General features: G+C 45.5%; 1 protein-coding gene across 1 annotated transcript in view; it reads right to left on the bottom strand.

The window, feature by feature from the left end:
* lgr6 (leucine-rich repeat containing G protein-coupled receptor 6) overlaps positions 1-16,775 on the bottom strand; it is a 39,753-nt gene that overhangs the window by 18,937 nt on the left and 4,041 nt on the right. Inside the window, exon 2 of the mRNA XM_085145537.1 lies at positions 4,369-4,440. Coding sequence (XP_085001663.1) covers positions 4,369-4,440 — 72 coding nt within the window. The remainder of the gene's footprint in view (positions 1-4,368; positions 4,441-16,775) is intronic.

The following is a 16,775-nucleotide window of genomic DNA, read 5'->3' as shown; positions in this document are numbered from 1 at the left end:
ACAGGACACCGGAGTATTTTCTCGAGCATCTCACACTTCTTAAACTATAACTTTAATCTCAGCCAAACCGATTTACTCAGGAACAAATAAAATACTAAAAAAAAAAACAAACAATAACATTTTTAAGTTATCTAAATGACTTATATATCATGTTTAACCTGAGTAGCGAAAGACGGCGGTGGGTTTGAAAACGATTAGCCGGGAGTCCGGTGTTCTCACGGCTCTAGTTAGCCTAGCCCCCGGCTAGCTATCGAGCTAGTGGCTAACAGACGTCTCCGAAAACGTCGGAGCGCTTTTGAAAATATGTGGTGTCTTGATAAACTGAGCAGATATTTGAGGTTTACACAGCTACATTCTCGCCTAAAAATATGTTAAACGTTTATTTTGTGACCCAGAAAGAATAATAAGAGTGATATTAAAACTAACTAGCTGCTGCCATTGTTGGCAACTGAGCTGGGCTGCGCTATGAATTCTGGGACACAGCTTCTTCTTCTTCGGGGTTTAACGGCAGCTGGCATCCTTGTACATGCAGTGCTGCCATCTTCTGTTTCAGTCCGTTATTACACTCTTAAATCCTACTACTTATTCCTGCGTCTTTTGTGATCTTACAAAGCTTCAAACGACGCGTCGACGTTTAAATCAGTCGTCGACGATTTTGATAGTCGACGTAATCGTGACTAATCGACTAATCCTGGCAGCCCTAGTAACATAGCAGAAGCCAGTGTAGCCGGTACAGTGGAGACGGGTGTGGCTGGTAACAGAGGTGAGACCACCCTCCTATTTGGGCCGATCAGAGAGGGATTCGCTGAAGCACATCCACTGCTGATTATTCTATGTATCATCTCGTTCTATTGCCTCAAAATTATAAACAAGACGACAGATTAAAGACCTCGGGAACAAAGACAGTATCGTATTTTGGCACACTATCTCAGGTAGTGATAGTCATGGTGGTAGCAGGACCAGGGTAGGTGATAGGAGTTGATGATGAAAGGGGAGACAGACGAGATAAACAGGTCTTATCAGCGAGAGGCGAATTGTGCGTGGGTGTTTTATGTAAGTGCTTAGTACGCGCATGTTTTACAACCTTGGCCCGTCAAAAGAAATGTGAGCAGATGACCTTTGACTTGACATCGAGGTCAACCACTTAACCTGCCATTAACCTCTGAAATTGAGGGAGTAAAATGCAGACACGTGGAGCGTCAGCCTTTGAATGTGGTTGTTTGTGGGCAGCACATGAACCATTCTGGCAACACCGAGAGGAAAAGTTTGAATTGGTCTATATTAGATAGTCTTGGCTGCACCTGGAACATCAAGCCAGCCAACGCTTTGACCTCTTAACCCTCCCCCATGTCATATTCCTGGCCTATCAGCAGACAATCTTATCGCCAAGAGAAAGACAAGCAGGGCATCGTTGGCCTCCACTCACCACCTCTCTACTCTTGCATTTGGATTTCATATCTCATATGTGATAGTTGGAGTCAGAGGGAACCAATTAAGAGTGTCAGAAGATAAGACGAGCATATTCCGTGCACATTAAGTCAAGATGTTGGCCAAAAGAGGCAAAGTCACCAATGATGGGAAGTCAGATTATTCCACCTGTCGGGCCACTTGAAGCGGTGTCAGTTCACCTCTATAATTACGAGGTGTTAGATAACTGCAGATAATGATAAGGTGAGTAGGAGACGCGACGCAATTGGCTGATTATGAAGTTAAAGGAAAGCAGAGTGAAATCTGAGATCAGGAGCTACAAACAGGGATGGACTTTGATAATGACGATAGGCTGGGAGCGCTGTCGCCTGCTAAATGTGGTTTTCAGAAAAAAACATCTTCGAGGGCAGTCTCACTCCAAGCCGTCCTCTGGTAGCTCCAAGTCACCGCTTCATGAGAAAATGGCTTTTTTAGAGCAAAACCTTTAAAAAAGATAAGATAAGAAACCAGTTTAGGAGTCTGTATCCAAGCATGGGCATCGCTGCCCTCTCATTAATCCACAGACACGCAGTCGCCTCTCTTCAAGCTTCGTCTGACTGACAGTTGTGTGCATGTTTTTGTGTTTGAATTAAGACGGAAATTCACTGATCAAAGTGCTGAATGAAGGCTTAATAAGAGGGATCTGAGATCAATTGAATGAGACGTAGAAATAAGGACTTACAGGCAGGGAAAGGGCTGGAGGGAGGGATGATTGTGCTCACATCTTATTATCAATATTAATGGTGCAGTGATATCAAAGGAAGGTTTAGCCCGGTAAGATTAGCTACCTTTGTGAGTGAATGTGATCACCTCATTTCATGTTCAAAGGGATTAGCTGTTTTCACTTTGAAGCTACAGAGGTGAGAACGGAGCAAAGAGATAAGAGGTGGGATGACACCGTTTGTGTTCAAATAGAGATAATCTGGACCCTCACCTTCCTGTAGCGTAGCGCAGGATAAATGTTGAAACTCTTGCCATCAGCAAATTTGTTTTAGTTTGTGAAAATGTGACGTGAGAGCAGAAAAAATGAGACTACACGGCCTGCAGTGAAGTGAAGATGGGGGGGACTGTGAAAATGAATTCAGTGGGAGGGAGACGGAGTGAGGGAGGGCAGGCGGCGAGGCAGAGCCCAACATCAAACAATTTATCACTCTACCAGTCACAACACGCCTGCCCCTCGCCTCTCCCTGCTACCAAACCCACATCAAAAGCCGTCTCTCTCAAACCAATCATGTTTGTGTTGAGAGCGTTGATTTGTTTTTCTGAGCTTTCTGAGTGTAGCACAACCTGTTATCGCTTTGTCTCTTTAAACCATTTCAGACAGAGATGAATATTTTTAAGAAGCGCTTTTCCTGCCCTTGAAATGTCACGATGGTCTCGGAACATCTCCTGAAATGGTCACAGGGCTGGAAAAAACATTGGCTTCAGGGAAGGAACATACTCCTTGGAAGAATTACAAAGCAACAAAAAGTCTCCATAAAGTGTCAGAACTTGATAGCTATGCAGACGAAGCAAGATCAATGGGCCTGTAAAACACTGGGATGGTTGTTCCTGGACAAACACTACAGATGGAGCTGTGTCCAAGGCCCCACTTCAACCCCCACCCCTGCCATTTCCCCCCACCCGACGCAGGCAAATGTCAGCCTCAGTGCTCAGCACCACCCTGAACTGCGTGGTTTTCGTTATTACGCCAACAGCAATATCTGACCTGTAACGTTTTACAACAGCAAAGGTTCAGATCAGCAACGCAATAAGCTGCAATAAATCAAAGCAGTCGATTCGATATTCCGGCTTTTAAAGTGTCACATAATTTCCCTTCGTTCTGCTCTTTGGACACAGTTGGACGGCAGCTCAAAGGAAATGTAGCGGCCGCCCGGCTAACCTCTTTGCTTTCATCATCGTTAGCTCACGCCTCACAGGCTGCAGCTGCGCAAATTAGCAAAGAAAACAGCAGACTGTCCAAACACCGACGAAGACGCACACATGCGCACACACAACCTTTGCAGGATTCAGAGGTGAAATAATCACGTGAATGCTGACATACAAGCATAAGCCCCCTCGAACTCAAACACACTCTTACGCACATTCACGCCCTGAGGGCGAGTCTGCAGGCAGCTTTTGTCAAACTGAGACTTTCAATTCTGCTGAGTGGTTTGAGTAGTCAGATCCGATATCGGCGAGCTTGACTGAGAACGTGTTCAAAAACGTTTTGCAAACTTGCTGCGCCTTGTATTCTTTTAACAGCCCTGTGAGACTGAAACCAATACTTCTTCTTTTTTACCTTGAAAGCGGCGGCCAGATTTCCTCTGTAGCAGATGCTACGGTAGTCGAAAACATTTCTTATAGTCTCACATATTGTTTGTTTAGTTTCATTTGATCAAATAAAGCTGTATTTATTACCAGCCTAGAGAAGTGTGTGAAAGATATTCCAATGAATCCATACTTAATATGTAGTAAAGGTGGAAATCTTTGTGCATTGTTTGTTGTCCCATGACTATGCTAAAAGTCTCCCATAGTGTGTGTTTATCTTGGCGAGGACACTTGTCTACGAGCGAACTGTTTCTGCTGATCTGTCCAGCTGAACCGAATTCAAGGAGGGCAAGAAAGCAGAGGCTTGGATGCCGAGCACAGAACCTGCGCTTTAAAGACCATATATTTGATCTCTGAGTGAATATCAGGTTCGCCTCAGCTCTCCCTTTTGTGCAGCCATCCCCGGATATACGAGCATATTGCTTCAGGCACTTTCTTGGTAGGGGAGATCAGAGGCGGGCCAGAAGCATCAACCTCATCTGTGGCGTCTGTGGGTATCAGCGGTTCAAGGAATTACTGGTTCTCGTCATGCACGAGTCGTGACAGTGCAGGTTCATTAAGTGAGCATGAGCTGAATGATTGTGCACTCACAGCTCTGACAGCAGGTGCAGTCGGTGGAAGGTCCTGGGCTGGATCTCGCTGATGTTATTCATGCTCAGGTCCCTGGAGAGAGAGAAACGGGGAAAATCAAAGAGTCAGTCAATGCGTGCCTTTTTAATGTTCTCTGAAAACGCTCAGAGACGTAAAATTATAAATGTTTCGAATGCCTTTTTCATATGGAAATCCATCCTCGCGAGCAGGGAGCAGCACACAGAGCGAGGTTACAGGGTTAGGTAGAGAGGTTGGAGAACTGAAGGGAGGAGAGGGAGATGCAGAGGAGAATTTTCCCCAATGAATCATTGTTGGGCAGCTGTAATTTCCTCCTCGTCCCAGTGACTCTTTCTCTTTTCCAGATGTCTCACTCTGCTTTCTCTCAGATCTGACCCCTCGGTCCCCCCTTCCTATCTATCTCGTTCTCCTTCCCGTTCTCAGTCTCTTGGCTTCTTTCTTCTTCCTCAGGTTTCTCCTGAGACCACCTCCTTCCCCCTTTGTTCGTTGCTTTAACACAGGCACACTCCATTTCTTTGATTCTTTGACACACACTCTGACGTGAGAGGGTGTGTTGAGGGGTGAGTGTTGACGCAGCTGCGTTGCGGTGAAAGAGGGAGAGGTGAAGGATGCTCAGACTCATGCGTGCACACACATTAAACACACTTTCTCACATCTTTTTGAACACTCGGCGACAGCTTATGTGTCAGCCTCTGGTAGAAAACATATATAACCTTTTAACTCGGTCATGTAAGGTCATCTCTTTGATTAGCAAGAAGCTTTTACATCACCTCTGCTTTGCTTTCACAGCCCTTGGGGTCTTGCATGAGCCTTCAGGAGTGAGACTTGAATTTGCGTGTGTGTGTGTGACACTAACATTGCTCATAAAGCCAGACCACCAGGCTAGCGAGTGTAAACTGTGCTCTCAGAAGCCCTTTGCAGTTGGGAGTTTTGACACACTGCCTGTTTGTTTGTCAAGTCAGCCAAGCTGACAGGGGGCTGGACGGATCTGTCCTCAGGCGTGATCTATATCCAACTTCAGGGAGATGTGGAAAAAAACTGCTTGGTTCAGAAAAATGTGGGTATTTGAGTAGCCTGTCATAATTAGCAGACGAGTCAAATTCAGTATGACAAAAATCTGGTACGCCGTCAAGGATAACACACAGCATAAGCTCCATGTGTCACGTGTAATGAGGGGGCGTGTTCTCACCGAGCGATGAGCTTGCAACATTAGCAGGGTGCATGAAAGTTTGCAGGTCAGATCATTGCAGAGCCTTTTCTACAGCATCTGCTGACAATTAATATTTTCCTAAGAAAGTATAATAAAGGCACGAATGTAAACTCCTGGGGGGTCTGACAGCAGACTGAGGTGTTCAAGGTGTTATTCAAGGACCTTCCAGTGTGAATATTTTCAGCCATAAGATTAATGACTTTCTGTAGATTTCCATATTTTGGTTTCACTGTTGCATTGATGTTATTGACCTAATCTTAGTAGTTACTTGTCTTTCATGCTTATAAAATAATGAGCCAGGCCTGTGCTGTTGTTTTACTGCTTGTTTGGTTTGCTTGCTAATGCATACTGACAGCTCAAAGTAATGTAGCCTAAGGTAGCACTCGGCCTATAAAGGGGGATAAGAAGGAGACTTCAAGCTAAAGTAAATAATGTGGGTATGAAAACATTCAATAATGGTTTGTCAAATGTTTACAGAGGAATATGATATTTATTCGTGTTTGTGTAATCTAAACTGTGTTTGTTTATAATGAAAACCGGGCACCTGTAAATACAAGGCTCGTCCAAGGCTGCATACTTCCTGCAAGAGTGAGAATTTCCCCATCGCGTATCCAGAAGTATATCACAAATATGTATATATATGTCACTATGTTTCCAGTTTTTTTGTTATCTATTTGTAAAGATGGATATAAAGATGAACTCGTGTTTCTTCCAAAAATGTCCTGGATCCAGATTTAGACTCCAGATCAACTCCAAAAGTTAATCATTACGAGCTGAGCCAAATGCAAATCCGTGCGTAACATTTTGAGTAATCCTGTTGATAAACAGACTGACAAACTAAACCAGTCACATAACCTCCGTGGTCGGAGGGACGCGGTAAATATGGTGCCATTTCATGTTTATCGGATCACTTATTCAATCTTCAATTTTTATTAAAAAAGTCAGAATAACAAATAACAGACTAAAGAAATGAGCAAACAAATTACTGCATACAGTAAACACAATGTGTGAGTGCCAATGAGGTTTTAATATAACACAGGTTGTCTGTAATCCAGTCCTGGGCTCCTTGATCAGTGTTGTCATGTAGACCAAGACAGATCAACTGTGATGATGAGCGAGATGATGGTCTTAGAAATCTTGTGGCTTAGAGTAGCTCTGCTCTTCCTTAGGGATCAACCAACTTTCAATCATTGATTTAGCTATAAGTCATATCAACAGTTCTTGAAAAGTGAACTGGAAGGTTTGTGAAAAGGTTGGTAATCCTAAACCCGACAGCAAACCCACCCAAAAAAGTACAAACCAAGAAAAGAAGGGTTAGAGAATAGTTTAGTCCGAGCTGAGGTGTAAGAGTCATTGAAATGTTGCAGTTCGAAATATCCACTACGCTAAAAGACTTCAAAGATGTTGAAAATGTAGGAATTTTGCACCGACAGGCCGACCGTTGTGCAAAAGACATGCAAGAGTTTTGAGACATTTGCAAAACTTTTGCTCCGTCACTCGAACTTTTCAGTCATGTTCATTTCCCTTCATGAACATATTCTTTTGTTAGTCTTGTGTTTTTGTTTGTGCGTGGCTGCTGAGCAAAGAGGGGGACTCGGAGTTGAGATACGCCACTAAAAGAGTGACTGAGAATCTGTGAGTGATAAGGAGAAATGAGAGATCCGTACCTCAGTGACGTGGCAGATAGGTGATGCTTAGCTTGACACAATAAAAGATCGTTCCCACTGGTCTAAACTGTTGATAGTTTTGTCAAAAAACATTTTTAAAAGTTCATTTTCCTGTCAGTGTTTTTCAAATATGCCAAATTTCAGTGTCAGACTTTAGCTTTTCAGGGTATTTCAGAAAAGCCAACAGTTTCCATCTTTGACACAGTATCTGCTCAATAATTCTGAAATAAATTATAATACATTACTGCTTGATTAAAGTCTGAGGTCAATATAAGTGACAACAAAGTTGCCATGGAGATGACGCAGGAAGCAGTAACACAGTAATCTGGGTGACATCACGTATGACACAGGAAGCGCAGGGGAGGGGGCGCGTGAACAAGACACGTCCGATTCATCGGCGCTAATATTCTGCAGAGGGAGAATATTTATTGGGACACTGTGGAGGGATTGTTAAAGGGGAGCAACACGCAGACAAACACACCCAGCTTCTGGGGATGCGTCCACAGATGGAGACAACTCTCCGTTATCTGGTCCTGATTAAAGAACCATAAACAAACGTTGTGTGAAGTCCGTAACAGCGGCCTCGCTCAGACAGAATAAACACACAGCAACGGAGAGAGAAAATGTTTAAAAATAAAGACACACACACCGGTGAGTCATGGGGAAAAGGTTGAACGCAGCTCGGCTCGCCTGCGCTCTCCAACAAGCTCGTTTGGGAAGCCGGAGAAAGAGCGAGAGAGAGACGTTTCTGCAGTGCAGGCCAAGGCCTCCGCTGACAACTTGACGTATCGTTGGAAGGCACTGTGCTATGGCTTGTTTTTAAAATCAAATAACAGCTGTGGCTTTTTTAAACCATGATAATTATGATTGATGACTACCACATGTGCATTGTGTCGGCTGGCGCTGTGACGTGCAGATATTTTCAGCGCAAGTAAACGGCCGCAGAAGTAATGAGAAAGACAGCGCTCAGAAGATTTTGCAGGCTGTGAGAGTTTCACAATTACAACTGTCCCCGTTTTATGGGCATCTCTAATGTGTGTGTGTGTGTGTGTGTGTGCGCTGTGAAAGAGAGGGAGACTGTGTATCAGTATCTATGTGCGCAGGACAATATTGTTTCCAGTTATAGGTGGCTGCGGTGTGTGTGGTGAGATGTCTGTCGCTCATTTTCACACCTCTATTGTTTTCCACTGAGGCTGCACATGTGGTGGGTGCAGGCCCTGGTTGCACTTTCACCACATCATACATGGACTCTGTGGGACCTAGAAAGGGATTGCTGTGAGTGTGTGCGTGTGTTGGGGGTAGAGTGGAGGTTTCTTTTCTTCATTTTTCATGTTCATATTCAGCAGGGAAACCTTCTGCCCTATCTCGGCCATCACGGCGTCAGAGGAACAGCCTGATATTGCTCGCAGGAAAACACATCTTTCAGCTGGCGCACAGGCCATTGCCTTTCCTTAGAACTCCTGTTGCTGACTGACGAACTAAAGATTCCTCAGCGGCGCTGGGTCGCGTGCAGGAAAGACGCGCGCTCATCCGCAAACACACCCATAACATTTCTTTTTATCTCCTTTTTCTCTGACAAAGCCTGTGATCTCTTCCTGTCTCCCCCCGGGGCGGGAACGGAACAGACGTGGATCTTCACGTGCACAGATGTGTGCGTTTCTGCGTGTTTAAGCACGGTAACGTGCGGAACCGAGAAGGGAAAAGAAACGGATACATGTTTCCATTTCTATTTCTCCATCGTTCCGCAGTTTGCAGACACACAACGTTCTCCGACTGATGTGTGTACGTGTCGGCTCGTCTGTGTGTGACTGTAAGGGAGGAGGACTTGGCATCGGAAGAAAGGTAAAGCGCTATCTGACTGCTTTGTGCAGTGATTGATAGAGTAACCATGGCAAGTCGCATGTCTTAAGGGAGGAACGGAAGCATGAAGAAGCAGGGGTACATTTCCATTCATCGGCCCCTTCAGTCCCTCCCTCTCGCTCTCTTTCTCTCTGCCGCTCTACCCCTCACGCTCGCTCTTTCTCTCCCCGTCGCTGTTTCAGATTTCACCTCGAGCATGAGGTTACACCGTCCTGTAGCTAGAATAATGTGATTTATCATATTTCCACTTCGCCGTCAACAGAACTACTGAAGTATGTTATCGGCTGTGTGATCAAAGGCGGCGTGGGGGGGGTGTGAATGTGCCCCTAGCCCCACTGTAACCGATTTCAAACTGGATGCATTTCTGACAAAAAGCTGGTGATTCAGCAGCAAAACAACTCGCCACATCATATGAAAATGCCGTTGTTTATTTTTAGGAACACAGACACCCACGCTACAGCCACAGGCACTCACACACACTCCAGGTGTGGGTTTTGTTGTTGCTGTTTTTGTGAGGAGGGTGATGGACCACCCTGGGGAGTGAATATACCCTTAGACCAGGGCAGATATGATCAGTAGTCAGGTGTTTCTGGAAACAGCTAAAATGTGTCAGTGAGAGAAAGAGAGTGTAAGCAGGGGGGTGATATGATATGATGCATTTCACGTTGATCCCCCCGCCCCGACCTCAAACAAACAAAAGAAAGGGGAACCAATATGAAAGGACTTGTGGTATGCTACTGCTACTAAACCTTAAAACTGCATACAAAATATTGAGCGATCTTTCACCTCCCAAAACATCAGTTTAATCAGAGCCGCACCATCATTATTTGTGCTTTCATCTCGTCCCGTTTGAATCATTGTAACAGTCTTTTTACTTGTTACAACAAAGCAGCCTTGGATCGCCTTCAGGCTGCAGCAGCAGAAGATCACATATCACTCCAGGTTTGTTGCCAGGAAATTTTAGGTTTCACTTTAAAATGTATTTTTAACTTTTATGAGCCTACATGGTAAAGTTCCCCAGGATATCGCTGACCTGCTGAAACCTCATTCTTCTTCCCGAGCTCTTGGTTCTTCAGGTCAGAGGTCGCTCCTGGTCCCATGTGCTCGGTTCAAAAGTGGTGGGGATCAGGATTTTCAGGCAGTGGCACCAAGGTTGTGTAAATCTCTTCCACTGTCTTTGCACTTTACAGAGTCCACCGACTCTTAAAAAGCGGCTGAAGTCAAGCTTTTAATTAGTTTGTTGTTTTATGTTGTTTTGATTGTTTTACGTTGTTTTCACACAGTTTTGCTTCTTGTTTTATTGTGAAGCACTTTGTGATTTTTATCTGTGAACAGAGCTTTATAAATACATTTTACCAACTTACACTCTGTGGTGTTTGTTTCGCTCTCACTTCCTTTTCTAGTCTGTCTCTCTTTCTTTTTTGCCTCCCTGCCAATCCCGATCTCCCTCGCTCAGGTTCTTAGCAAACAAACAGCCAATAATGGCAGTAAGCGCTGCACCTTTGAAGGCTTATATGTGAGGAACATTAGAGTAACAGAACCTTAGTGGAAATCAACAACCCAGAGTTCTGCCCTGAGGGCAGGAGTTGTGCATTAGGGCTGCTTGAGCCACACCTTGGCTGTCTTTCACAGCGATTAGGACGGTAATGTCTTCAGTTAGATTCAGTCTGATCCTCTCCGCTTAGTTCTTTGAAACAGTTAAGGCACGATGAAAGAGGATCTTTTATTCCACACAATGCAACTGGTAGTCAGTGCTTGGGCGCCGCCTTAAAGAGGGTCTAAATAGTTGTGTGCATTAGTGTGTGAGTGTGTGTGTGTGTGTATTGTATGCAAGGGTGAGGTCTAAGTGTGTTTGCTTTTTTTCTGTCTGAATAGACTGACTGCTTTGGCATTCAGTTTCTCTCCCGGTCACACATGAGGTTGCACACACACACACACACACACGCACACACACACACACACACACACACACACACAGTCAGGAAGGAGGGTACAATGCTGTCCTCCCCTCCTCCTTTCTCTAAAGATGTGTTTTTTTCTCCCTCTCTCCCAGACTTCCTGGGAGGGGTACACTGCCCTTTGTGTCCGAAGGCACTCTCTTTTTATCTTTCCCTCTCTTATTCTCTCATTCACGGGGGACAAAGAGCGAGAGGGCGAGGAGAAGTTTTTCACCTGGACGAGGAGGGCCATGGGGAGGACTCTGCAACAAAAGTGCAGAGAAACAGAGAAGGAGGGATGAAGAGAAAAGAGGAGATAATGAAACAGAAAAGGGAGATGCTTCTGTGTTGTGCTCTTTTCTGCTTGCTGCGGTTAAGAGGAGAATGACAGGCGGATGTCTGGGTGGAGAGAGTAGCTGTTTAGTCTGAGGCCATGTCATGGGAAACATACTCGTGCCCTCTGGGACTTCATTCAACCCCTGGTATACTGCACACGCACATAAACACGTGCGCATACACACTTCATGTGCGCTACTTGCCCTCGCACACACACACACACACCCTGTCATGAGATTGGGGGGGTGGAAGGTCAAGCACTTCAGTAATGGAACAGGAAGTGTTGGAACAGTCGGCGCTACACAACATACAACTGCCTCCAACATGTGGACAGGAATGACAGGCAGCTGTTGTGGGTAGGCCAAAGCTTTGGAAGGCATTCACAGCCCTCCCCGTGCTCCACTAATGTGTTGTTTTGACATGTATATTTAGTTTTCATGCGTGTTTGTCACATGATGCACGTTTTTTAATCAAAGCTATGAGTTTAGCAGTATTAAAAGTTAATAGCACGCCAATGAACTCTTTGAAAAATAGCAAAGATGTGGAAAAGGGTAGCAAATTTTATCGCTTCCTGAATGGGTATCTCTTACAGAGGTGTCCTCCCCCCCTTCTGCATTCTGATTCAAGGCAGATTCGCAGCAGTGGACACAACAGTAAATGAAACCCGATGAGTATTAGTGTCAGGCTCTATTATGACTTCATTTGGTTGAATGGCAGAAACAGGAGGACACTGGATCTAGTTAGAAGGCTGCTCAAATCCACTGCTGGCTCAAAAAGCTCCTTTGCTGTTGCGCTCACAGATCCACCATCGGGTCATCTGCTCCATATATTAAAGAGTACCCACGGATAACATCTAGAACTCAACTTAGATCAGCGCGTGAGGAAATCTTACCCCACACCGCTGAAGACATGTGGCTGCTGTTGGTTTAAAGAGATTTAGTTTGGCCTCTTGCCATTCATGTAAAAAGTCCAGATTTCCTTTTTTGCTCCTTCTCAGATATGTAATCGAGACTTGAGTAAGCCTGACAGAATTCCCCCTCCCCTCGTCACAGCAGATGGAAAATTCACCTGTGAAGTCCAGGCTTAGGAAGAATAATGATGTAGTCTTACCAATAATTATGCAATCCTACTGAGCTCACTGCTGTTTCTGCAGTCAGATCAGTCAAACTAACCCTCAAATATTAGACGTCCTGAGAAAAGATTTCGTCGTTCTTTATCCCCCCCCATCATTAATCTCTCAAACTTCTGTTTTCTACATCCCTGCTTTAATTTCTTGTACATTCTTGTGCAATATCCCCCTTTGGCTATGCTACTGTATTTGTGTTTGTGTGCGTGCGTGTGTGTGCGCACATTTACATGTGTCTGTAAAAGCTGCTTTGTTCCCTTTAGTTAATACTCCAGTCTACCGTTCAACCTTATCCCAGCCAGCACTGTAGTGACATCTCTGCTCTGTGAGATTCTTTGATGCATTAACCATCATTAAGGGAGTATGTGTGTGTGCGCCACTATTGCTGCCTGTGTGTTTCCTTGTGTGCAATGCCCACATAGCAAAATTGGTATGGCCCCGATCTGGCCCACACAATGTGCTTACACATGGCCCACATACCGCAAAGAATGACGGCCCTTTGGTGGCACAGATCTGGTTTGCTAGCGATGGCCCACACATGGGCCAGTTGCAGACACACTGGTGGTCCTGTGCTGGCCCATGTGTGGATTACCTCTGGCCGACCTGATCTGGGCCACCAAAGGGCCGTCATTCTTTGCAGGATGTGGGCCATGTGTAAGTTGTGTGCAGCCACGGGCCAGTTTCAAGCACACTGCTGACCCTGTGCTGGCCCATGTGTGGATTACCTCTGGCCGACAAAGGGCCGTCATTCTTTGCGGTATGTGGGCCATGTGTAAGTTGTGTGCAGCCACGGGCCAGTTTCAAGCACAGTGCTGACCCATGTGTGGATTACCTCTGGCCGACCTGATCTGGGCCGCCAAAAGGCCGCCATTCTTTGCAGGATGTGGGCCATGTGTAAGTTTTGTGCAGCCAGTTTCAATCACACTGCTGACCCTGTGCTGGCCCTAGATGTCAGCTTAATGTGCACCTTAATCAAGCCATGTAATAACATGTGCAGGAACATAATAGTGCCAAAGTAACATGACGAAACTGTTCAGATTCTTATACAGCGCTTTTCTTCTCTCCCGGATTACTCAAAGTGCTCTATACAACACGCCACATTCACCCAATCACACACTTTCTCTACACCAAGTGCTTCCTAACTACATTCATACACAGACTTGCAGACTGGAGGAGCTAGGGATCGAACCACTAACCTTCCAATCAATAGGTGACCTGCTCTACCTCCTGAGCTACAGCCACCCGCTGGCTATGATGAGTAAACCGTCACTAGGTTTTGGAAACGTTGGCTACCATAGCAGTATCGTCTCACAACATGGCATTTGGGTCTTCTAACTAAAATAGGAAAATAAAAACATAAACAAAACAGACCTGGCCCACATCTGGTTGACATACACCCTGCCATGACACCAGTCTGTCAGCAGTGCCAGCTTGATGCCGGATCCAGGGAAGACCTGTTTTCTATGGGCCCAGGCCACATAACCCAAACCACAATTGGGCCAGATGTGGCATGCCATCACTTAAATAGTGGTGTCATTGCCAGACCTGGCACACATCTGGTTGACATACACTCTGCCATGACACCGGTCAGTCAGCAGTGCCAGCTTGATGCCAGATCTGGGCCAGTCCTGTTTTCTATGGGCCCAGGCCACATAACCCAAACCACAATTGGGCCAGATGTGGTACGCCATTGCATGAACAGTGGCATCATTGCCAGGCCTGGCCCATATCTGGATGACATACGTCTTATCATGCCAGAAGTCAACCAGCAGTGCCGGCTTGATACCAGATCCGGGCCAGACCTGCCTGCTATGTGGGTGGAGGGTCGTGTGAGTACGTGCAAATGTGTGTGTGTGTGTGTGTGTGTGTGTGTGTGTGTTGTTTGAAAGGGCATTAAGTATCATTAGCTCTTACCAGTCATCACCTGCACACTGCCAGCCCCACATGAGCCACTTTGCTCTGCAGGTCTGGCCAACGATCACAAAGATAGGCAGACAGACTTTGAGAGATATGTCATGCACACTCTGCTGTCAACACTCATGTAAACATTCTCCCCCATGTCTCATCACAGGATCTATTATTTTAGTTTCATATTAAATGAAAAAACAAAGCTACAAACTTTTTTATGGGAGTTAAAAATTTTTTTTTTTAAATGTAAAAAATAAAATTAAATCCAACTTTCTGCACAATCCATCTGAGCATTTTTTACTCCAGCACATAATCAGGTTATCTGAGATGTTTTAATCAGAAAAGCACAGTTTTTGCTTCTTCAAATAGCCATTACATTTGTAGTTTGTGATAGGCTCGTCTAAAAAGTGGGCCTTTCCTGAGCTGCTGTAACTGCATCTTCTTGCAGAAGTTTAAAATCCTGTTTGAAATTCTTGTATTTTTAGGCAATAAACAGTTTCAAAATGTCTCATCAAATGCACATACGCCACATTCAGACACATAGATCCACATACGCATGGACATGCACTTGGACAGTTGGTGACATTCGGCGTGCCCCGTCCCAGGACAGGACAATGCCTTCTCTGTAGTGGAAAAGAGAGGGCTAGTGCACTTGCACAGTTTCATGCACATACAGTACAGACAGGCGCTCACGCACACACACACACACACACACACGTGCACATGCACACAAACAAATATTCCCATGGATTCCCTGAGCTGGAAAGAATAGGAATCTGGGCCATGCAGCCAATCTGAATTCTCTCAGTCAGAAGCAGGCCTTCACCCCACGACCGCACATCACAGGGAGAACATTCCTAGCGCCCCGTGTCATACTTGCGTCACACTGCCATCACACGAAAAGCACAGATTTACATATTCAGTCAGTGGGCCAACAAGGGCCAAACAGTTTCATTCAGCCCCCATAAGCCCATCATGTGCAGCCTCTTGTACACGTAAACTACAAAAACTTCCTCCACTTTGCTTTCTGCTCTCCTCCACCCTCGTTCCCTTCAAGATCTTGTGTCGTGATTGCTTTCTACTTTTTTCTAAAGGACAGGATGTGGAGCGGTAGAGTACACTATGGCCTCTGTGTCTTCTTTGCTTGCTGTTCCTGAGGGAATTACCATTGTTTCCATTGTTTTTCTCTACCTGCCTACCTACCGTCTGTCCCTGAGCAGCGTTTAAAAGCCTCCCAGGTCGTTCTCAGGAAACCACAAACCAGTGCAGTTCCTTCACCCTTCTGGCATAAATATCACTTAGCAATCGGAAGTGGCTTTTTCCAGCCAGTGTTCGTTGCATGAGCGCCAGGGAATCTACTGTAGGAGCGCTGAGTTAACACTTTGAGGGTTTGAGTTGAGGAGAGGACAAAGGAGTTAATGAAGGATGAAGAGCATGAAAAGAAGGAAACTATGGTGCAGTTGATTTCTTCCTCTGCGCAACTCTCTGATCAACATTGACAGCTGTTTGGCTTGTAGTCTAAACAGCTCCTCCCCGACTGACGTGCACATTAACACCTTGAAGAAAAACAATGAAGGGACACCATCTGAGTGCACACCCTGTGCTCTTCTTATTCCGCTGCCCGGAGGTGTAGCCATCGCTAGGTTTCTCCTATCAATCACTGCACAGGGATCACACATTTGCACTGTGTGAGCAGACCGACACCTGCTCTGTAGATCAATAGGTTGGGGGGGGGGGGGGGGGGGGGCAGGAGAGTGGCCTAAATGAGGTAGGAGGGGAGTGTAGCTGAGGCAGGGTGCTACCGTAGCTGTCTGGAGCCAGGACACTGATGCTGGAGCTGATATCTTCTCTGTGAGGACCCTCCACTCTTTGTACACACACACACACACACACACACTCGAGCACACACACACAAACACACACACACACACACACACACATTGCTCTCTTTTTTCTTCTATGCACTTATTTCTGCTCCTCTCTCTCTGTCAAATACATTTTCTGTTTCCTCTCTTTCTCTTGCAGACATGATGTTTACAGTGTGAGCTCCGGTCACTCACGATAGGAATCATTCCATCAACATAATGGCTAAATGACACGCACACGACTGCTACTGCCACGGTCACCACACAGGGCAGGATGTTGTCCCCTGCATGCGTATATGTGTGTGCGTGATTTTTATTTATTTGTTTTTTTGCCCCTGCAGAAGCAGAGTGTTCAAAGCTGTCCACATTTATGCCTGTGGCACCAATTGGTTCCCTTTTAATCATATTTTTATCTCTCCATTATTCTTAGATTCTTGCTTCACCTCCACTGGCTAGAAAAAAATCCCCTTTGCAATCTGG

The sequence above is a fragment of the Neolamprologus multifasciatus genome, chromosome 20 (assembly GCF_963576455.1).
Source record: "Neolamprologus multifasciatus chromosome 20, fNeoMul1.2, whole genome shotgun sequence".
In the NCBI taxonomy this organism is placed as follows: Eukaryota; Metazoa; Chordata; class Actinopteri; order Cichliformes; family Cichlidae; genus Neolamprologus; species Neolamprologus multifasciatus.
The sequence above is the reverse complement of the archived record's forward strand: the minus strand, read 5'-3'. Positions and strand labels throughout refer to the sequence as shown.